The sequence below is a fragment of the Plectropomus leopardus genome, chromosome 18 (assembly GCF_026936395.1).
Source record: "Plectropomus leopardus strain MGB_pleo_1.0 chromosome 18, ASM2693639v1, whole genome shotgun sequence".
Classification (NCBI taxonomy): Eukaryota; Metazoa; Chordata; class Actinopteri; order Perciformes; family Serranidae; genus Plectropomus; species Plectropomus leopardus.
Genome location: NC_142193.1, coordinates 4787514 through 4811138, shown reverse-complemented (window position 1 = coordinate 4811138; position 23625 = coordinate 4787514). Strand labels below are relative to the sequence as shown.

General features: G+C 39.4%; 1 protein-coding gene across 1 annotated transcript; it reads left to right on the top strand.

Annotated features, from left to right (window-relative positions):
• The first annotated feature begins 10248 nt into the window (after positions 1–10248).
• LOC121956367 (keratin, type I cytoskeletal 13-like) lies at positions 10249–16586 on the top strand. Its single transcript, XM_042504542.2, has 8 exons — positions 10249–10674; positions 11766–11848; positions 12606–12762; positions 14248–14409; positions 14491–14616; positions 15483–15557; positions 15647–15795; positions 16355–16586. The coding sequence occupies exons 1-8, from the start codon at positions 10303–10305 to the stop codon at positions 16479–16481; spliced, it is 1251 nt and encodes a 416-aa protein (XP_042360476.1). The 5' UTR covers positions 10249–10302; the 3' UTR covers positions 16482–16586.
• The last annotated feature ends 7039 nt before the right edge of the window (positions 16587–23625 follow it).

The following is a 23625-nucleotide window of genomic DNA, read 5'->3' as shown; positions in this document are numbered from 1 at the left end:
CCATCTTGCACGAAATAGACTCCTCAGAAAGCGTGATCAGCAGCAGCAGTTAGACCAGGATAAAGCCAGAATCAGCTGCTGTAAACTGAAAACAGAGTTTGTCTGACGCTCTTAAATAAAAATGAAGTCTGATATTGTTTCTGTGGTTCATGTGTTTTTATTTCATAATAACAGATCGGCTGCCACTTTGCCTTTATTGTTATTATAAAAATAGATTTAAGGTTGAGGGTCATTTCTGATGTATGACTCAGCCAACACAAAACATTCCCTCAACATCCCTGGAACGTTCTACCCAGGTTTGTATTTTGATAACCCCCTCTCAATGTGCTATGTGAATGTTGTGCAGAAATTTTTTTTCCAACATTTCTAACACATTCTAATAACAACATGAAGTAACTTTTTTTCTAAAAAGAGTTTAACAATTTTATTTTATTTTTTGTTAAACCAAACATTTTCCAAACTTTTTTTGGATGGGGTACCATTTTTTTTTTTATGTTCTCCCGAGGTTACCTGCCGGTACCCTCTCAGATAACCCTCCCATAATGCTCTTAAAATGTTGTGCAAATGCTTTTGTTCAATGTAACATTCCCAAATTGTTCTAATAACCACATAAAGTTGTTTTTATGGCTGTTATTTTGATAAGTCTGTGTACCTAGCACCAAAAACTGTTTCCACTGAACATATAATCCATTGCTCTCTACAGCCCTCATTTTCTTTGTTTTCCATTCTGGAAAACACTCTCAATACTGTTTGTGTGTGTAACAAACTTTTAAATTCTTGAACACCTGTCTAGATTTTTATTTTTTATTATTTCAAAGCTGACTGATTTGTCGCAGCAGCTTACAAACTTTAGATATTATCGCTGGAGCAACAGTAAACTATACTAAAGTTACTCATTACAGGTTAATGGACTGATATGAAGTGTAATTGTTGTGTTGGAGAAGACTGCCCTCCTATGGCAAAAGTCAGGAACAGCAACACATTTTTTTCACTATTTCCTGTACAATGATCTATGACTACTTATTTACCACTTAGCTAAAGTAAAGGTAGATTCCTTATTCTTTATGGTTGATGTTTACATCCCACCTCAGGCCAGTCTTAGTGAGGCCTTACAACTCCAGGCCCACCAAATTACTAATGTGGAGAACAACTCCATGCTCACTGTTCATGGGGAGTATGCACACCTCAGCAACAAACCTCCAAAATACAGACAACAAATCAAGTGTCCCAACAGAGCACACTGGATCTTTGCTATATGATATTTAAGGTCCAATGTGTAGGACTCCGTGGCATCTATTTGCAGAAATGTAAGAGAGGGTTTGTATATTTTCATTAATTCATAATTACCTCAGAGAATCATTTTGCATCCATAACCCTAGAATAAACTCTTTATTTCTTAATACTGAGCAGGTCTTCCTCCACAGAGTCCACCATGCTGTTTCTACAGTAGCCCAGAATGCACAAACCAAACATTCGCTCCATAGTTCTTCTACATGCTTGGCACACAGGAAAAAGTTTTAGCTCTGCAACCTCACCACTAGATGCCACTAAGTCCTACAAATTGGAGCTTTGAAGGATGCCTGCTGTTCTGTTCCTCATGCAGGTTTTGGACTCTGTTTCCACTGTCTTGTCCATCTTCTCACAACTAATAGGCACAAACTAAAATCTCTCAAACCTGTGGTCAAATGCTCTGTAGCTACAGACCTAGATAACTGACTAACAATGTGACATCTTACATCAGTTTTTGAGAAGATGTGTGCCAACTAAAACCTTCTGCACATTCAACAACACGTTCTCATGCAAAGTCATCATATATCACTACTTTGTAGTGGACTTCCTCATCTACATGTTAGGTTCTTGGTATCCTTCTGAGTCTGCTGCTGATTTACTGGGATGCAGCTACCATGATATCAACACAAGCACAGGTGAAGTGTTCACAGCCCGTGATTAGGGCCTGGCCTTTGAGATGTATGATCTTGTATAAGAGTTTTCCAGAAGACTTTAAGTGCCAGTTCCAGTGCTATCCCTTTCTCCTAAATTAACAGTCTGTAGGTACCTGGCAACACATTCTCATCCCAACTCGTCACATGGTGCCACCATGTCAGTGACCGTCTGCTTCTACTTATGATGTTTAAGGTATCCTTCTACATCAGCTGTTTATGCTTTGGGATGCCATTAACATGATGTTAACAAATGCACATGGTGGGATGACGCAGCATGGTGGTTATGTTTCTAAAACAGAGCATGGCAACCAAGGTAGGATGTCGTGATGGTTAGGATAAGGCACAAAGTCATGGATGGTTAGGTCTAGGCAAAAAAGGGACGTCGTAAAGTGTGGAAAAAAAACTCTCACATCCACACGGGTAACAAATTCTGGACTCCCGCACAAAAATCGGTTGCCCTAAAATTGCACTTGTGCACCTTACATCATTACTGGCAGTGTTACCACCTGAAACTGTCCCCCAGCATTTCATGTGCATGCAACCGGTTCTGTCAGGCTGTTTTCTTAAGTGATGCCCCCCATGCGCATTACATATGGGTGCACATGGTGTTGCCTGCTGGTGTATAATAACTACACCACTGGTTCTGTCTTTGTGCGTTCTCATCTGATACTATCCAGCTGCGTTCTGGTTGGATGCGGAAGATAGCTTTTGGTATCACACTTCTATGCCAAAAGCACTTGAAGAGCAGATGTATTTGTCGAGTTTGGAGTGAGAACAGGCTGTACTTGGAGAGCGTAATATTTTCTGAGGTGGTAAAGTGTGTAAAACATTTGAGAAGCATTGCTCTAAACCAGTGACTGCACCTTAGCAGAACCATCTGTTAAACTCCTCAAATTTGCAGATGACAGAACCAGAATCAGGACTGCAGAAAGAATCATGAGTGTCGGTCTGTCCATCATTCAGGACTTAACATCTACAGAGTCAGGAAACAGGCAAGTAACATCACTGCAGCCCTTCACACCTTAGACACACCCTGTTTCAATTTGTCAAGTTTAGTAGTTTCTTCAGAACACTGAACGCCAAAAATACCAGATACAAAAACAGTTTCCTCCCACAGGCCTTCACCATGATGAACACTTAACACCAGTCCACAGTGTCAGGAACAATCCCTTGTGCTAAAACTCTCTAACACCAAATATCCACCTTACCAGTAAGGTATATATTTCATAGTCTAAATACTCAGTTCTTTCTTTTGAGGTTGCATACTTCCGCCTACCTACAATAAAGGTCCTCTGCTACTTTCATGTTTTTGTTGAGGGAGATAATACACGTTTTGAATATTTAAGGGACATGTCCCCTGCATCCTCCCAAAAATCTGTTATGGTAGAAGAACCGGTGGAGGTGAAGGACCCAGGAGCAAACACACAAACAATGGGGATGAGTGAATAAAAGGTTTGATGGTAGTTGATGGAGGAGTTATGGGGAATGTTGGGAAGGGGAATCACAGAAGCCGAGCAAGTGGAAAGACCTGGCGGGACTGGTGAGGCTGGAAGATGGTGGAGTCCAGAGTGGAAGGGGAAAAGCTGGTGGGGGCACACAGAGGCGAGAGGCTGGGTCGTGAGGCATTGGAGCTCACAGAGAGGAACTGGAAAAACACACAAAAAACCAATGAGCACAGAGATTCTTCGCAGGCAAAGAACTAACACTAGTTGTAATGCAAATCACAAGAAATGAAGCGGCCGATCTAACCACGTGTCAGGAAGTAACAATCTGGTACCAGAGTCAAGTGAAGCTGCAGACTTTAAGCCTTGGTTGATTGCTGATGAGATGCAGGTGAGGAAGTGCACTGTGAGCTCCAGCACCTGGAAGCCACGCCCAGCCCCTGCAACACAGCCAAAAAGGGAGAAACGTCTCAGCACACAAAAAACACAATCCCAGGAATTCCACCCGAAATAAAAGCCACCCAAAAACCCAAAACCCAAAATCTGCACATATGCATGTTTGATCTGTGGTCCTGGTAGACTTGTTTAGTTCTCCCATGACCCAGGGTGTGTCTGTTGCACAGTGGAAGTATAAGTTTATTTTTGTGTATTCATATCTGTTTGTATTGTGCATGATTTTATATTTTTCCTGCATGAGTTTATTGTTTACTGGTTTTTAGTGTTTATTTTATTGTGTTTTATTGCATGGCTTTATTGTGTTTATGGCATGGTTTTATTGTGTTTTATGGCATGTTTTAGGTTGAAGTTACTGAGTTTTGTTTTACTTCTTGCCAGGGCATTCTTATCATTATGTTTGATAACCTGCACCTGTGAAGCACTTTACCTCCTGATAGAATGACCAATGGCACTGGAGAACAGAGCGGTCAGCAACCAATTGGATACCAGGAGGAGGGACTTAACCTGGCGCACACGGAAACAGAGGTAGAGGCCAGAGGGGAGCAGCAGCAGAGTGACACACGTGCAGACACACGAGCTGGCAATGAGTAAAAGGAGCCGACGATACTGACACGCCGAACAGGGGAGAGGCCATGTGTTCAGTGCCTAAGACAGACTTAAATGAAAAAACAATCTTGTTTTTAACTGAAAAGCTGCTGTTGCCTCTTGGCTTTAACATCGTGCTCGCCACTTGATTTTAAAGGACCAGTACAAAGTTTACAATAAATCTTCCATCTCACATTCTCATTACTTGCTTTACATGTCTGCACACAATGAAGTGATCTTTTGGCAGCACTAAAGTGTTTTTGAGCCAATGACATACTTTGTTTATTACTTCTAGCATAAATTGTGTGGCTTTACAAATGTCAGGCCGAACATTCCTTGGAATTGAGCAACAAGTGAAACTGATTTGGAAAAAGAGAGAGTTGACTGGTTGGTAACTGCCGACAGAGAAAAAAAGAAAAAATGGATTTGGGCTGCAGAACTTTGACTTGTAAAGGTGTCTTTATTGCGGTATTGGCGCTTATACTTTAGGAAAGGCTCTGAGTACTTCCTCAACCACTGCATTAATCTAATAAATGATTAAACGCTGTGCTAATATCTGAAATATAGGATTTCTGACTAGTCATGTTGTAATTATGACATCCAAATGAATTAATAGATATCTCAAATGTAATTAAAAAAATGAAGCCCATTCAATGTAAAAAGTGTTTTCCATAAAAAAAAATGTCTTGGAAAGGTAAAATATCATTTTTACCTCAAAAGGTTGGGGTGGGCGGCATGTTCTCCCCGTGTCTGAGAACTCTGAGCAGCTTCCTCCCACGATCCAAAGACATGCATGTCAAGTTGGTTGGTGACTCTAAATTGCCCTTAGGTGTGACTGTGAGCGTGTATGGTTGTCTGTCTATATGTGTCGGCCCTGCGATAGTCTGGCGACCTGTCCAGGGTGTACCCCACCTTCCGCCCGATTACGGCTGGGATTGGCTCCAGCACCCCCTGCGATCCTTACGAGGACAAGCGATCACAGAAAATGAATGAGGAAATGGTGAAATAACAATGAAACTTCCAAGAGCTCCGGATTAATTTACTCCTGGAACAATAAAACTGCCGGACAATATGAAACTGATTTTGAACTTTACACCTGACTCTGAGTAAGATCGTATTTAAGAAAAACAGTCAGACTATTCTTAAAAGTCGTCTGGATGTTTAAAGTTCTTCTGTAATGCACATAAGCCTCTCCCTTCAAATAGAGGCAAATTTCTCATTTCCCCTAAATTACGTTATGTATGCAGTTTGTTGTCTGCTTTGACAGGTGAGGATTTTGAAGAGAATCCAACGACCTGAGGGCTGGAAATTAGTTGATGGGCTGAAAAGCTCTGTGTCAGTTATGAAGAAAGCAATGAATTCATTCACCTGTGCTTCAATAAATCCTGTCTATACACCACCACAAACTCGTGTTTCTGCTTTTGCGTTCGCTAGAAAACAAACTGAAACAGATGTAGTACAAACAGCGAAAAAATCTGACAAGGAGAGTGAATGGGTCTAGAGCCTCATTCCCACTGAATAAAAAACCTCCAACACCCGCTAACATCTGGCTTTTTAATGCAAGTAGAATGCGTATGATTGGTATTCACACCCGGGTCAAATGACTCTGTAGTAGACATGGGGTTTTATCGTCTCTGGCTCTGATTGGCATTAATGGGAATACAACTCCTGGGTGAACGTGCTAATTTTAGCTCCTAGGCCAACAGGATGCAATGACGTGCTGTCACTAATTACTGTCCGTCTCCTCCAAAACACAGATCCATTTACATGTGCATCGAGTTTGAAAGAGAGACTGAATAAGTAAAAGATATATGAAGAGAAGAAACCACTGAAGACTTTTCAAAGACCTTTGATCCTGCTGCTGTGTACTGTTTACCTGTTCTCTTGCCTGTCTGTGGTGACGCATGAACACACCAACCTCTTCTTTGAAAAACCTGCGTGCATGCACAAATTTTGCTGGGAGACGTCATGACAAAACTTTGACCTAGGAAACCATCTTCAAGTTCTGCATGAAACGTTACTACTAATACTAGCCTGAGCATCCTGATATAATGCTTATTGTCGCTTTGTGTCTTTTTGTAGTCATTTGGGTCTTTTTGAGGTAAATGTGTGACTTTTTGGTTGCTTCATGTTGCTTTGTAGTCATTTTGTGCTGTTTTGTGTCTCTTTGCAGCTGTTTTTGTGTCTCCTTGTGGTTACTTTGTGTCTTTTTGTAGTTATTTGGGTCTCGGAGGTAATTTTCTGTCTTACTGTGGTGATTTTGCATTTATTTGTGGTTGGTTTGGGCCTCCTTGTGGTTTTCTATTATCTTCTTGTGTTTGTTTTGCGTTTGTTTTTCTCTTTCTCATTGTGGTTATTTTGCATTCTCTTGTAATTGCTGTGCGTCTCCTTGTGGTCATTTTGTGTCTCTTTTTAGTCATCTTGTGTCTCCTTGTGGATGTTTCGTGTCTCTTTGTAGTTGTTTTGTGTCTGTGGTCGCGTCACCCATCTTTGCCACTTCTTGTGTCTCCTTGCATTTTTTTGCATGGCATTGGTTATTATGTATTGATTTAAAATTTGAAATTTTGCAAGTGAAGGCCAGGGGGTGTCCTGACACTTTCTCTAGCTTAAGCACAAGTTTCAGGTACTTGTATTTGAGTATTTCAAGGGCATAGTCATCATGTCAATAACAGAGCTCCCAAAATCCTGAAAAATAGCGATAATATTCTCTTTGAGGGTGTCACAAGAAAGAAACCATAATGACACTTTTTAAGAGTGTTTCTATCCCCTCAGTTTTTACTACACGAGTAAAGATGCTCTGAGTACTCTATGGTATTTAGGCCCTTCAATTCTCTAAGGGGAAAAAACAGCATGCCTGCCCAAAGACCATAGGGGGGCCTTTACTGCATCTAGCCCTAACTATGCCTGCAGTTTTTCTCAGTTTATTAAAGTCATAAAGTACAATCCATCATCTTATCTTTAAAAGTGTCACTCTTTAGTCACTGTCATCAACAGCACTCTATGCACCTGACACTCCCAAAGAACCTGAAAACTTGATTGTTTTGGCAAGTGATCTGAACTGGAGAAAAGCTGGGTTAACCTTTCATAAAGACTTGTTTGGCCTGCAGGAGTAGATTACTGGCGACACATTTTAAACTAAGTGGCAAGTTGGTTCTTTTGAATTCTGCTGTCACCGTCAAAGCCGTCCATCACAGTAGCAGGGAACCATAAGGGACATGAGTCGGCTTCACAGTCAAACAGGTTTGTTAACATTCATTTACAGTTCAAACCTAGCATCCAAGGCGAATCACTCTTATTTTATTTACCTTTCTCTTTTGTGTGAAATGTGAGTTGTTTGAGGTGTTGATTGAGGCGTGATTAACAATGATGAAAGATTGGAGGCAGTGAGTTGGGTGTGTGGTTTGACAATGGTTGGAATGGGGAGAGGTGGTCATAAACTTGTTCATAAAAGAGAGCTAAGCACAGGTGGCGAGGGTGAGGGTTTAACTGGTAAAACAGCAACTAGTAATGGAGGAAAAGTGGTGGAATTCAGTTGGTGAACACCGCTGATTGTCGCACGGTGCAGAGTTCACAAAGGGGCAGAAGAAATCAACCCATTCAGGGTTTAGTTCAGTCTGGGACATAGTGGATCATGTTTTTTCTTACTTTTCAGAGCTTTTCCATGACTGGGAAGCTCAAAACTGCATGTTTGATGCAAATGTTCATGAGTTCAGACTTAACCTCATGCTAACCTCTGTGCTTACTATGTTTAGTTCTATCACCTTATTAAACTTTAGGGACTGTTTGGTGCATTTTACGCATTTTTGATTCTTCTTTTTTTTTTTTTTTTTGATAATTTTGGATATGTATGCATTTGTCATAAATTTTCAAAAGACTGTCTTTTTAATCTTGTAATTTCCAACCTCTACTATAACTACAGTACTTTGCATGAAGTATGTTGAAAATAATGTGTGTGTGTGTGTGTGTGTGTGTGTGTGTGTTTTCATATTAAAAACATAGTGGCAAAAACCTGGCAATTAAAGGATCAAAATTCTGAAAATTAATGAATATTGCATATATATTTTAGGACTGATGTTGGTTGAAAAAATAAACTCAATGAAAGCAGAAAAAATCTAAGTAAATGTAAAATATATGTATAATATATAAATGTATAATATGTATTTTTTAATGCTTGATTTTGAAAAGTGCATTTTGTGCGCAAAGCGATACCATTTTGTGCAATATTAAAGTGGCGTTTGGGGTTAAAACAGGTAAGCTCTCCACTCAGGATTTAGGCCCTGTCTACATGCGGTTTAAGAATCCTGGGTGACTGGATTGAAAGTGGACAGCTCTAAGTGCAGTTTGTGAATGAACCACATGCATCCTCAATTTATCTTGAGTTCTGATCGATCCAACCATATTCGGAGGCGGTCTGGATTGCATATGACCACATTCTTTAGGCAGTGTGTGCAGCTAGTGTTTCCTGAGTCACACTGAAGGTCGACCTACACAGCTGATGTCCGTACTTACTGACTCCCCACTTGTAGATGCAGAGCTAGAGGACCGTCTCTGCAGCCGCTCTTCCCTGGTAGAATGGTCAGTTTAATGTTTGTAGCACCAGGTAACACATCATCAAACTCACACCAACACAGAAATGGCTCAACTGTGTCTCTAAACTTTAGGCTGTCTCTGCTTATTAATTGTTTGGTAACAGCTGGTTGATGCTGACAGTCAGATCTGTCACTGGCTCACAGTAGTGTGTGTATAGCATGACAGACCTCAGTTAAAACCAGCAATGCATTTGGCCTTTGCAAACACAGAAGATGTGTATATGTGTTTATTTGCATATAGAGAGGGAGATCCGATTACAAGTTGTCAGTCGACACGTGGAAATGCATTCTAATGCCTGGTGTGAACAGACAGATATAAAGCTGTCCACTTGTCATTGGATCACCCAGGAAGGTTAATACCAAGTCTGCACAGGCTCTTTATTTTATTGCATTGATGTTTTTGTCTGTCTTATATTCTATTTGTTTAAAACACTTTTATTCCTCAGGAATTGCCACCTGAATTTCGTTATATTGTTCTGACCCTCAATATTATGACAGTAAAACTACTTGAACTTGAGCTTGGACTTGCATTCAAGTCACTCACAAAAATGTCAGACTTTTGTTAAACTTTTGATAGTTTTCTCTCTTCCAAAACTGCTTGTAGTTTAAAATCAAGTTTAATGCAACACAAGATCATCTGACCTGACCTTTTTTTTTTTTTTTAACTCTGTGTTATCTTAGGTCATCTCAGTAGGTTTCAAGCCATTTGACATACTTCGTTTGTGTGATAGGAGCAATAAACTAGACCACTCTCACTGCAATTACAGAGGATATTATTTGATATATATTTATATTATTTATTTAAACCTTTACTTGGTGCCACTTAGACTCCTTGGAAGTGTATAATTATTGTGCTCACACTCATTTTATAAGTGCACTGACATTTTGAAAAGCTTTCACAAAAGCCTTACTAAAGTGTACTTCCTCATTTGAACTTTTGATTGACTGAAAATTGGCAACATTGCCTGTCTCGACAGCTTTAGATACACAAGTTCTTCCTTGGTAATTGAAATCAAAAGGTTCAGGCGACCTCCCATCCTGGCACTGATAAACGAAACCCATTACTGTCACGTAAGAAAGCATGTTTGAAGGTTACATTTTTCCCCTGCCATGCCCATCCACACCCAGGACCAGCCTCCTGCATGCATACCTGACTACCCACCTCACTCTCAGTAACCATGGTGTTTGCTGAGTGATTGATGGCTGCAGGAGTATTAAAAAGGAGGTGAGCTTCCTGCAGCTCGTCACTCTCCTCTGTCATCTCACAGCAGAAAGGCAGCATCCATCATGAGCAACTACGTCTCTCGCACTTCCTCCATGTCGGTTCGGCGCTCAAGTGGCTCCTTGATAGGCATCGGTGCTGAGCAGAGGTCAAGTGGTGGCACCGTGTATGGAGGAGCAGGAGGCAGAGGAGTCAAGATCTCCTCTGCCATAGGTGGAGGCGGCTACAGCATGGATGACAGCCTCATCGGCAATGAGAAGTTCACCATGCAGAACCTCAACGACCGCCTGGCCAACTACCTGGCAAAGGTGCGCTCCCTGGAAAAGGCCAACGCCGAGCTGGAGCTGAAGATCAGGCAGTATCTGGACAGTAAGGTCGGTCCCAGCACCAGGGACTACAGCGCCTTCTTCGCCACCATCGCTGACCTCACTGCCAAGGTAACGCCCAGCCTCCTCATCCTCACAGGTAACATGCAGGTGCAAGGATGTGACGCCTGAGCAGAGCAATAAAGTTTTACATGAGGAAGTGAGGTTAAGTTCAGGTAGGGAGCTTAGTACTGTCAGCTGCAGCTGTCGTGTTTATACTATAAGAAATAACAGAAGTAGCTGTTGTACAATCAGCATCAACTGCGGTAGTAATAGTAATATAAACAACAGCTGTAGTAGTTGCATTATAAGGAACAACTGTGGTGGTAGTGCCATAAGCATCAATTGCAGTAGTAGTGTATGCAACAACAATAGTAGTTTTATATTTAACATGACTAGTAGTAGTACAATAAGCAACAGCTGTAGTGGTTGTGCTGTAAGAAACAACTGCATAAGTAGTAAAAGTAGAATAAGCAACAGCTGTAGTGAGTGTACTATATGAAACAAGTCTAGTAGTAGTACTTTAAGCATAGGTTGCAGTAGTTGTAGTTGTAGTACTATACGCATCAGCTGCAGAAGTAGTAGTAAAAGCAACAGCTGCAGTAATTGTGCTACAAGAAACATCTGCAGTAGTAATAGCAGTATATGCAACAGCTGTAGTAGTTGCCCTTTATAAGACAGGTCTAGAGGTACTAGTACTTTAAGCCACTGTAGTAGTTGTATTATATGAAACACTTAGTGGTAGTAGTACTTTCAGCTGCAGAAGTAATAGTAGTATATGCAACAGCTGTAGTAGTTGTTTTACAGGAAACAACAGTGGTAGTAGTACTGAGAAACAGCTGTAGTAGTTATAGTATAAAAAAGCTTTAGTACAATAAAATATAACCCAAGTAGTAGTACTATAAGAAAAAATTGCAGTTGTATTAGTAGTAGTAGAAGTAGTATTTCTGTTTGAAGAAACTGTAGTAGTAGTAGCATTATTATATGTAAAAACTGTATTAGTAGTAGAACTATGCGTAAAAACATAAGTAGTACCACTATGAGCAACAACTTAAGCAGAAGTAGTAGTAGTAGTAGTAGTAGTAGTAAGAGTAGTAGTAGAAGTAACATGTAATCTGATGATGCAAGAGTGAAATGATGAAATCTTTGTTTGTGTTCGCCAGATTCAGGCCGCCATCAAGGTGAACGGAGCGATTCACCTCAGCATCGATAACGCCCGCCTGGCCGCAGACGACTTCAGGACCAAGTGAGTCCAAGTTAACACACACACACACACACACACACACACACACACACACACACACACACACACACACACACACACACACAGTACAAGGGTTAGTAAAACCACACGTTGAGGTGGATAAAGAGACACTCATTCATTACTGACATCATTGCTATGTCTCAGCTGTGACTTGACTGACAGGTTAAGAGATATTAAAATTTCTTTCAGCAGCAGCAGCTCTGACCTCAGGGCTTTACCTCAACTCATAAATCAGTTTGATCACTCTGCAGGAAATCAAAGAGTAGATGTGCTGTGATGTTTGTCGTCTGGCAGATTCATTCAAGCAGATCATATCTAACTTTCATTAAAGCATCCTGATATTTCGCCTTTAACTTCATATGAACTGTTGTTAAAATGAAACTGAAGTTTTCTTACTGCCTAACCTGCATCAGCTACGCTTTTCACAAGTCATTCACCAAGACACATTAAGGCACTTTCCCTGCTTTTAGAGCAAAAATAAAATGTAGTTTTTCTACTATTTATAATCATTCAAAGAAGTGTCCCAGATGGCTGCAGATGTTTTTAAGGATAATTCTGTTTATTACAACTATGTTACCTTCATAGTTGTGACCTGCAACAGTAATGAAAGCAACTTCTGACTACAGCTGCACAGGTGGGCGGGACATCACTACATCTGAGCTATGTGTTGATGTCTCATGTTTTTATTGCTTTTATTTATGTGACAGCTGACATTTGACAGTCCCTCTTCCTGCTGCAGGTATGAGAACGAGTTGGCCTTGCGTCTGTCGGTGGAGGCCGACATCGCCGGCTTAAAGAGAGTTCTGGATGAGCTTAACCTAGCAAAGAACGACTTGAACATGCAGATCGAGGGCCTGAGAGAGGAGCTCCTCTTCCTTAAGAAGAACCATGAGGAGGTCAGACAGCATGAAAACACCTCATCCACACCCTTTTACAATATTACCTTATTATTTGTTAGTCTGCACCATTTTTTAGGCCAACTGGTGGTTGAAATATGTTATGTTTATGAGCCCTCCATAAACAAGTACCACACATGCAACAAGGGGGTAGCACAAGGTCGGCCATGAATGGAGCAACTGGAGCAGTTTGGGGGTTTGATGCCTTGATCAGGGGCACTTTGGCGGTGCCTAGGAGATGAACTGGCACCTCTTCAGCTGCTAGTCCCCAGAGGCCAGCTACCCTCTGTTGCCCCCTACAATAACATCTTGTGAATTAAATTAAATTAAATGATAAATAAGTGTAACAGTTGTGAAAATCTAAACCTGATCCTTTTATGGTTGACTTTGACACATCTGTCATGACAACAACAACAACAACAACAACAACAACAACAATACTACTACTCTTACTACTACTACTAAGATACTTAGGGACATTTCATTAAAGGCATCATGTCATTGTGAATAATACAATTTCTGTGTACATTTTATTAGAACTAAAAATTTCTGCCTTAATATTGTTTAGGTTTTCCGCAAATGAAAGCAATATAGGTTACAGTCAATTTTAGTATTAACAATTCTATTATTATTAAGACGTAGAACACTGAAAACCATGTTTTGGCAGAAAAGTGTTTATACATTTTCAAGCTTTAAAATTTGGTTTCGAATTTTATTTTAATTTATTTGCATAATTTATGTGCACATCATAAAAAAATAATTTAATCTTGTTCATTAGTTACATGGGAGGGTTTCACTTGGTTGCAATCTGAGGCCTCTCCACTAAATGTCACCAAATCCTCCACTCCAGACCTTTATTATTGACAGCCATAGACTGTAAAAAAAAACAGAACTAACAGCAGCCCCTAGTGGCAGCCCTGCACATTACACACAAACAGTATGCTACTCTCTCAAAACTGCAAAACGAGATTCAGAAGTACATCCATTTCTTAGCATTTTTGGTATTAATCATTTCTGTGGTACATTTGTAAAACTCTTAATCTGACCGATCAACAGTTAAAACCCACCCAAATATTCATATTAAAATTATGTAAAGCAGGACACCGTCAGATTAGAAAAGTTCGAACCAGAAAATTAATTTTGCAGATTAATTTTCTGACTATGAAAATTAATCGATGAACTGACATTTATTTAATTAATTTCTTAATATTTCATTAAACAATACATCTTTTGGTTTGGTGTTTTTTTGCAAAGCACTTTGTAACTTGTTTTTGAGCAGTACCATATAAAAAACGTATATTATAATTATTATCATTCTTATTTCAGCACTTACTTGTTTTCATTCACATTGTTCTCTCAGGCAGCAAGTAATCCTAATGTTGGATTTTTCAAAATGAACAGAGTCTTAGAAACAGCTGTTTTAACATTAATCAAGCAAGAGCAAACTAAAGTCACAATTCTTTCATATCTGTTGTGTCTGTGCAGGAGCTGCTAGCGATGAGAGCTCAGATGAGCGGTCAGGTCCAGGTTGATGTGGAAGCCACTCCAGGGCCAGACCTCACCAAGATGATGGAAGAAATCAGAGAGCAGTACGAGACCATCGCTGCAAAGAACCAGAAAGAGCTGGAGATCTGGTTCAAGACCAAGGTAATGCCATGATATCACTTCCTGTGGACGCAGAAAGGACCTGCATGGTTTGTACATGTACCGATTTGTGTCTTTGTGCAGTCGGAGACTTTGAGCAAGGAGGTGGTCATCCAGACGGAGACCCTGCAGACGTCCAAGACAGAAATCACAGAGCTCAAAAGGACGAAGCAGTCACTGGAGATCGAGCTGCAGGCCGCGTTGGGCTTGGTGAGTGTCACAGTAGTGCAACAAGCTTTAACTTCAATTTTAAAGCGTAGAAAAAGTCTGTTCTTTCATTGAATATCAGAATCAAAATATACTCAACCCTTTGCAACCTGACTAAATTAGTTTGATTTGGTCATGAGTAGCTCAAGAAGAAAAGACCCAAAATTAGCCCAAAAAATGAAATAAAAAATAAAAACTACAAGAAAATTTTCTAAACCTTAGCTCAAATAAAGAAAGAAAGAAAAAAGAGAACTCAAAAGAACCAACAAACAGAAAAATGGCCTGAAAAAAAACTGCATATTTATAAACATTTTATTTTAATTTTAATTATAGTAAATGGTTCAACCACTTAAACCGAAGAACATTAGACATTACAGTTATTATTATTATTATTATTATTATTATTATTATTATTATTATTATTATTATTATTATTATTATTATTAATGATAATAATATAACAACAACAACAATAATAATAATATTGTATTATGTAGGAATGGACAGAAAGTTAATTACTGGTACAAGTAACAAAAAGTACAAAAGTTTTACATCAATATTAATCATGTAACATCAAATCCCCCACTGACAGACTGCTGCTCAGTGCTGCCACTGTGCAAACAAAAATAAATAAATAAAAATCACACTTGGTATAGACTCGTACTTTTTATATTTTATATTTTATATTTTATATTTGTATCTTCTATTTTATCTGGGTTTTTTTTTCTATATTTATGTTGCACCAACCCACCAGAACAAATTCATCGTATTGTGTTAACTATACCTGGCAATAAATCTTTTTCTGATTCTGATTCTGATTCTGAGGTGGGAAATCAGTTGTTCAAGTGTTTGTGACTTTGTTTCTGTAGAAAGCGTCACTAGAGGGAACTCTGGCTGAGACACAAAGCCGGTACGCCATGAAGCTCTCTGGATACCAGATGCAGGTGAGACAGAAAAAGTTCCACCTCTAAGAACTATTTACTGTACATACTTCTGTTGACTTTAACCTGTTAATCTCCCTCTTCACTTTCAGGTGACCCTTCTGGAGGAGCAGCTGGTGCAGCTGAGGGCCGATCTGGAGAGACAGGCCCAGGAGTACAAGATGCTGCTGGACATCAAGACCAAACTGGAGGCGGAGATTGCAGAATACAGGAGGCTGCTGGATGGAGAGGCCAGCAGCAGGTGAGACTCAGCAGGAGGGTTCAACTCCTCAGGACTGTATCATCACTCCTAAGGAGGTTGAGGCAAGCTAGGGTTGGGAAATGATAGATTAAGACTTTAACGTTAACAAAAAAAGAAGTACTAGTAAGTTATTAACTACATAGTCAATAAGTTTTTAAGTAGTAAGTACATAGCAAGTAAATAAGTAGTTAGTAAGACACTTAGTATCTAGGTTGTCAGTAACAAATACAGAACAAATGAGAAAATAAGTAGGTATAACATAACAGGTACATGAGTAAGTAAGTAAGAAGTTAGACATAAGTCAGTGTGTAGTAGTAGTAGTGTGATTATGATTATCTTCGGCCTGCGGCCTCGTGCCTACGACCGAATCACAGCCGTGATGATATATGAGCACAACATCACCCCTCTCGTGTGACATTGCTTAATTAACAGATAATTAAGTAGTGATCAAAACAAATTAAAATTAAAATATAAAATATGATGTGAACTAAATAGATAAAATTAATACTTACCAAAGATCTTCAGTTCACAGTGATCTATTTTCTGTTTGGTTCAACAGCATCTCCACAACCTCAACCTCATCCAGCAAGACAACCAAGCGCATAGTGACAGTGGTGGAGCAGGTGGTTGATGGGCAGGTGGTCTCCTCCTCCTCCTCCTCCTCCACCACCACCTCCACCTCTTAGACCGCCTGAGCTGCTGCTGGGGCTGTCAGCCGGTCACCATCGCCATCATCATCGTTCACTGATGTTAAGAATGATGTATAAACAATAAAGCAAGAGTCCAAATAAGCTGTGTGTGTTCATGTCTGTCTTGTTGCTATGGTTATATGCTGTTTAACAGCCTGCATCCTGAGCTCTGATGTAAAACATAAAAATATAAAATATAAAAGTTCATACAAATACCATAAAGATCAACGGTAAAATAGGAATACATAGAAAACAAAGGGACCAAAAATATCTATAAAGTAATGAGAACAGCCATGTTTGACATAATTAAAAATCTCTGTGACCTTGAAATAATGAATTTATTGTTATCTGAGGAAAGCAACAGTTAATATTAATTACCTTAAAATAATGATCAAGACAAGAGTTATTCCTTTAAACTTTATTGGCATTCCAATTCATAAGCTCTGCATGCAAGACTGTTTGATAATTTTCATCAGATGCCCCCTGCGTGAGAGACAACAGAGACATGGGACATCAATAGGTGGGACCAATTCTCTTGCATTAAAGGAAATATTGAACATAATTCTTTCCATTTACTTCCATATATAATATAACAAGTACAATATTTGGACAAAGAAAAATTTTAGCATTAGGATACAATGGAAATGAATTTGACTTCAATGCAAGGTCAGTTTTATGTTAAAATATGTTAATGTGGTCACATTTATAAATTAAAAAAGAGAAATTCTTTCTTCACATGCAGGCAAGTGGCTGTCGAAGGGAACATCCTCCTTTGCAATAATTGCAATAATTGCAACACGCAAGTATACGTATTGTTAATATATTTTTCTTGACATTTTTCTCTATTCATTTGATAATTTTCTAATGATTCTCTCATTTTTTAAGCTAACAATCAGGTCATTTTCTTGTCTTATTTGAGTTTTTGTTTTAAATCTGAGGAACATCTCTTGTAAAGTTGCCTTTTTTCATGTTTTTGAAAGGAACAGCTCCAATTTTCTTGGGGTTCAAAAGGTTAATACAAACCCAAATAAGATACTACGCTACCCTTTTCTGGTCTTTTCTAATTTTTGATTTTTATTTTTATGCTTTTTTTCTTCTCTGTTCTTTTTTTTTTTTTAATCTCTTAGCTTAAGCTTTTCTTTTTTTAAATCTTTGCAGTATTTTGGAAGCAGCAGTGGCTCTGCAGGTTGATTCATCTCCCGAATCAGGAAAGACTCAATTTCCTTCCCTCTGGGCATCACGTCTTATTTCCTGATTTTTCCTGCACAGGTTAGAAATTAATACCTGTCTCCTCCTCTTTGGAACTCCTCCAATGCTGTCACAGCCTTTTGGGATCAATTCCATGATGGGAACTTGATTTTGTTAGTATTCTCACGAAAAACAAAGAACCTAAATATTTCTCTAAATGTCAAAATGCAGATAAAGCTGGCAGACAGGATCTGTGCAGTGATATATTAAAGGTAAATAAATTTACTGGTGGAGAAAGACAAGTCGGTACAGGTCTGAGGGCAGACTGGCAACAAAAATCAGTGCGGATATTTGCAGCCCTTGATTGATAAGCTGCACTAAATTCAAACTCCCATAACATGTTTTTCAATCAACAATCAATTCATGTGTTTTTTACATTTTCTCTTACAACTAGAGTGGCATAGATAGATGATGCATGCTGACAACATGTTTTTGTGTGCATTGTAGGTGTCGTCATCGTATACATCAAACTTGATGTTGCATAGATCTATGTTGCATAGTGTGGCTTGCACTAAACTTATAAGATTGCTAAATTTGCACAGTCTGTGGGAGGCTTTTTTTGTGATCAAATTGAGATCATTGAGATTTTTACAAGAACTGGAAGGGATCATTACAATAGCCAAAGTGCATGCCAAAGTGGGCTCCAGTGAACAAAGCACACTTTGGTGTAAAGTTTGCCTGTACTTTCCCTTCCTCTCCACCTAGAATTCCCCCTCACCACCTTCAAGTTCCTTACATCATAGATCCAGACATCTCTGTACACAAATCAAGAATATAAAATAATAAATAAGACAAAAAAAGAAAATAAAAAAGAGAACCCCCCCCTTCCCCGAATCCCTCTAAACACCCAAAACAACAGAAATAGCAGAGAATATAAGTGGCATGTATACATGTGAGAAGATGTTACATTATAGATGTTTTTATGTGAATAGTTGTCAGACTGATTGACAGCTTCAGACAATAAAAGATCAAGTTAGAAACACAAGTCATTACAATAAAGCACTTATTTTGTGTAGTAGCTTTGGGCAACAAGTAATATATTAGGATTTGGCAAAACGTAGCGGGACTGTGGAAAGCTCCAACTGTGCAGTGTCCCAATAGACAGCAAGCCATTTTTTCACCGACAGTGGACGTGGTTGCTATATAGTGTTTTATGTAGTGCTTGTGATGTGAAACATGCTGTAACAATGTTGTAGCCTTCCATTTTCATTTGATTGATTATTCTTGATCAAAGTCTTTGCAAGATTTTCAGTACCTAAAGTCATAAAATTTTTGTTCTTTGGTTATTTGAATAACCAAAGCCTGTTATGTAATGCAGATTGGGTGGACCCGAATGCACGAAACTAAAGGCAGCTAGAACTCGAACTGAGTTCTATTCTAGGTTGTAACTAGAAAACAGCAAAAAAAACAACAACAAAAAAAGATCATAGGACTAAACCAAGCATCCAACACAGACTGAAGTGAAAACCTTAAAATACAAAGACTTAAATACAAACTAGACTGACGAGGAGACAAAGTGCAGCTGGAGAAAAAGGGCAGAGAAGCTCAGGTGAGGGGAATGATGTGATGAGGGAGAAGGACAGGCAGCGGGCTGATTGGCTGAAAGAAAATGAGGAGCAGGAAGGACTAATGAGGTTGATGTAAGACAGGTGAGACTGAAAACAGGTGGTAAACAACAAGGGGAAGTGACTAGCAAGGACAGGTGAAACTAATCAGGACAGGGCAGACCAACACAAAGGTGTAAAAACACACAAAGACAGGAAATAAAACCAGACATGACACATGAGGGATGAATCTCCAAAATGAAACAGGAAACAGATAAAACATGAATGAATACATGAAATGAGGATAAACAAACAGAACACCCAGGATATGACACATAAACAACAAAGAAACACTGAAAAGTAAAGACCTAGGGGTAGATCCTCAAAATCATGAAATGTGTCAACAGAGATGTGGGGGTACTTTAGGGGAAAGATGTTTGAAATTATCCTCAATACAGTACCCGTACGGGTACTTTACAAAATACTTAGAGGAGGTACTGTATTGCGTTGCTTCATTTAACTAATGAGAATCAAATGTGAGCAAAATTATTTTAACTAATACAGCCCACTTTTCAAAAATGTCCCCACTTTCAAAAAATGCTCTCACTTCTTAAAAATGTTCCCACTTTCCAAAATTACCTCACCTCCGAGTAATGTCCTCCCCTCCTATACTCAGATATAAGCGCGAGAACACAGAGACACACGTTTGTCCTGTGGCAGTGTGTTTCTTTAGCACTTTCGACATCTTAAATGCATTAATCACCGTGCACAGTAGCAGCAGCTCCAGTTAGCCTCAGGCTTTACGTTCATTTTACTGCTTTTACCTAGTGTTCCCACATAAAACACTGACTGGTGGCTTAAGTCCAATATAAGAGCTTTAATAACAGGTTGAGGCTCTATATGCAACATTCACAATATGGCAGCACACAATTTGCTATGTAAAGATATCGTGTGTGTTGTAAGCCAAGCTTCTCTGCAGTTTGTTTGGTAAGCGCATCTGGCCATACGTGCATTGTAGTGCATGTTGAGTCCCTGTGAGTGTGTCTCACTGGCTAGCTATTGGCTGCCACCATGCAGTAACTGCTATCTGTACAGTATCATTATGGAAGCATAGTACCCACCCTCCAGTTCCCCCCTGGGTTAACAATGTTAGCTCTGTCAGCACTGTTTTGTCCTTGTAAGTGCTGTTTACAGAGTTAACCCAGTCACCACCATATTGAGAACCTTTTGCAGACAATCCCACCCCTGATTCTGAATCACTCAGAATTTTTTTGTTTGTTTTTAATTATTTTTCATATTTTATTAGCAAGATGATGCATTTCTCAAAATCAAAACACATCCCTTAAGTACATCTAGAAATGTGTGTTGACTGTGCTTTATTACCTGTGTATTCTGATGCAAAATGTAGGCCTAGTTTGACAAGAGTGGCATGACAATCTTTTCTGATCTCATACTGAACTGTGGTTGGCTGTTTCAGTGACCCCTCAGCATAAGCAGTAAAAGTTGAATGAGAATGCAGCCTGACAGTCAGAGTTTCATTAATCTCCAGCCCATCCCTCACCTCAGGCTGCCTGTAAAACCTCTTGATGTTATATAACTCTGCCCAAAAACTCATAAACTCATGAACCTGATGTTTTTTCTATGATCTGTGTGCCGATGGCTAATTCTCTTCTGAAGGTATGTGGAGGGGCAGATAGTATACATTGTGTACAGTATGTAAGAAACAACGGGGAGGTAGCACACTTGCAGCAACACTAGTATTACTGATTTATCACAGAAATTAACTAAAAGAGGAAATGTATCAGTAATGTAAATGTCCATATCTTGTTAATAGATTAAAAAAATAAAATAGAAGGAGGATAGAGGTACTATCTTTTTTAAAGAAGGCACCAACAGTTCTGTCTTATTATCAATCAGGTTTTGGCTATTTTAACAGTTAAGCTTGTTTGTGGCAGTGAGTGTAATGATGGGTTAAGCATGTACTTATGTTTTTTTATTTTTTCAGTCATACATTACTGAATTTGTCACATTGCAGCAGGCAAATGGATTAACTGAAACTTTGTCTTTTCTTGCTGAATAACAGGTAAAGCTGTGACTGGAGCTGAGGCCAGGGGTTTCGGTGTAAGATCCCAATGCCAAAAACCATATTTTGTGACCGTGTGATACTTGCTGAATGATGTCAGATGATAAATGTGTCAGACTGAACCATTCACATTGTTATTATACGCCACCAGATGGCACCTGCTGTGGCAGCATGATATGCTGACAGTTGGTGTCAGTTGAGAAATTAGCTGGAAGGATTCTGTTACGTCTGCATGATAACCTGCTGGATGGTGTCAGGTTGAAATCCTTCCAATAATGGTGAAATATAAGGAGCGTGAATTCTCTTGTAGGGTGGGCAGGAGCGGGATGGATCTAACAAACCATGAACTTTGATGCCTGAGTCCGATGTTTGCTTTCTGTCTGAATGTGATGTTTTTTTCTACAACTTACCATGTGTCTCTTTTGCCTAAACCTCACCATATGTGCCAGCATGTGCGTTTGTTGTCGTCCTGGCTTTGGCTGCCATGTGCTTGTGTCGTGTAAACATAACCATGCGCAGCTTCATCCCACCATGTACATTTGATGACATCACAAATGCAGAGGGATACCTAGAGTGTAATATATAGTATAAGGGGCAATATGTGACAACATGGTATGAGTATGTGTCGGGCATTCCCACTGCCCCCCCTGGAAAAAATAATGGAGGTCATTATTGTCTTGTGCACTCATTTTTTAGCTGTCTTGAAGGTAGTGGTGTCCTGTGAAATTAGACAACATAAGACATCCACTGGTACCAATTAAGCTGACATGTCTTATTAGGAAGGGGCTTTATAACACACCAAAGTTAGGCTTAATTTTGGCTTGGGAACAACTGGCATGGCCATTTTCAAAGGGGTCCCTTGAAGTCTCGCCTCAAAATATCTGAGTGAAAATGGGCTCTAGGAGCACCAGCAAATCTCCACTAAACTTAGGAGGGCTTTTTCCCAATAGATGTTTCATTCCTTACAATATACTTATTCAAAATAAAGCTATATATTTGTCTTTTTAAGGAAAAGGATAACCAGCTTATTTCAAGAGTAACATAAAACATAACTGATTCCTTGACATTCACTGATGGCTTTTGGTTATTACCCCGATATTATAGCATAATAGCCCCATCTGGCTGCGCCTATGAATATTTCTGAACATACCACTGTTCTTCACAACAGTCGGCTGCAACAAAAACCTCCAGGCCCTTTGACTTTTAAATGGGAGAAAGTGTCCTTTGTAACCTTCTGTCAAATGGTCCAGTTCAGGGTAAAATCTTGCTGCTTCTGACCCTGTTCGGATCAATCCACAGTTTAGCTTAACTGTTTAAAACAGAGAAATAAAAAATCAACTGCCAGTGTTGATGCTGGATTGTTTTAGGGTTGGTTCAATTTCCTGATCAACTGCCTGTTGGTTTGTGTTGCGACTTGGAGAGAGAGAGAAAAAAGTTCACCCCAATTGTTTGCTTTGATTGGCAGGTGATTTACAGAGCTTAAGCTTCATTAAGAGTTAAGGTGTAGTCACAATTTGGAGGTTAAAAAGTCACCAGAGGAGAGACTGAAGCCAGCAGAGAGAAACGAGCTGCAACGCCAGATGAGTAATCCAACCAGAATCTATGAATAAAAGAGCCCTTGAGCAAGGTACTGAACTCAAAATTGCCCCTGTAGATGGCAGACAGAAACTGTACCTGCACTGCAGATCATATTAAATGTGATTTTGCATGTTCAGTCAAATTTCCTTAAACCAGAAGGTTTGATGAGTGACTGGATTACATTGTTTCAAGATTGAATGAGTTAATGGTGATAATGCGTTTCTCCTGTCCACACTGGCACTGAAGTGATCCCTTCTTAGCACGCAGGCCTACTCTGTTTAGGTGCACACCAAGAGGGGTTTTTGACGCCTTTCTCACAGTATAGTTAAGTTTTCAGTTTCACAAATGGAAAATTCCAAAATGAATCTGAGAGGTATGTTGCATTAATTTAGTGAACCCCCTGTTTCATTTTTTCAAAAAAAAATCCTGCGTCCATTTGTGGCAGCATGGCTCTATGAATGACAATCTGGTGGTCTACCACTTTGATTCAGACTGTCATACCTCAATCACTACTGGATGGATTGCCATGGAAACCTGAACAAACATTTGTGGTCCCAAGAGGATAAATCCCACTGACTTTGATCATCCTTCCTTGCCTTGGAACTTGTTGTTCTTGACTTAGGGCCAGTCTTGGAACTTAATTTGCATTGGTTCCTTTGCCGGAGACTTTTCTTGCAATGTGTCAGTC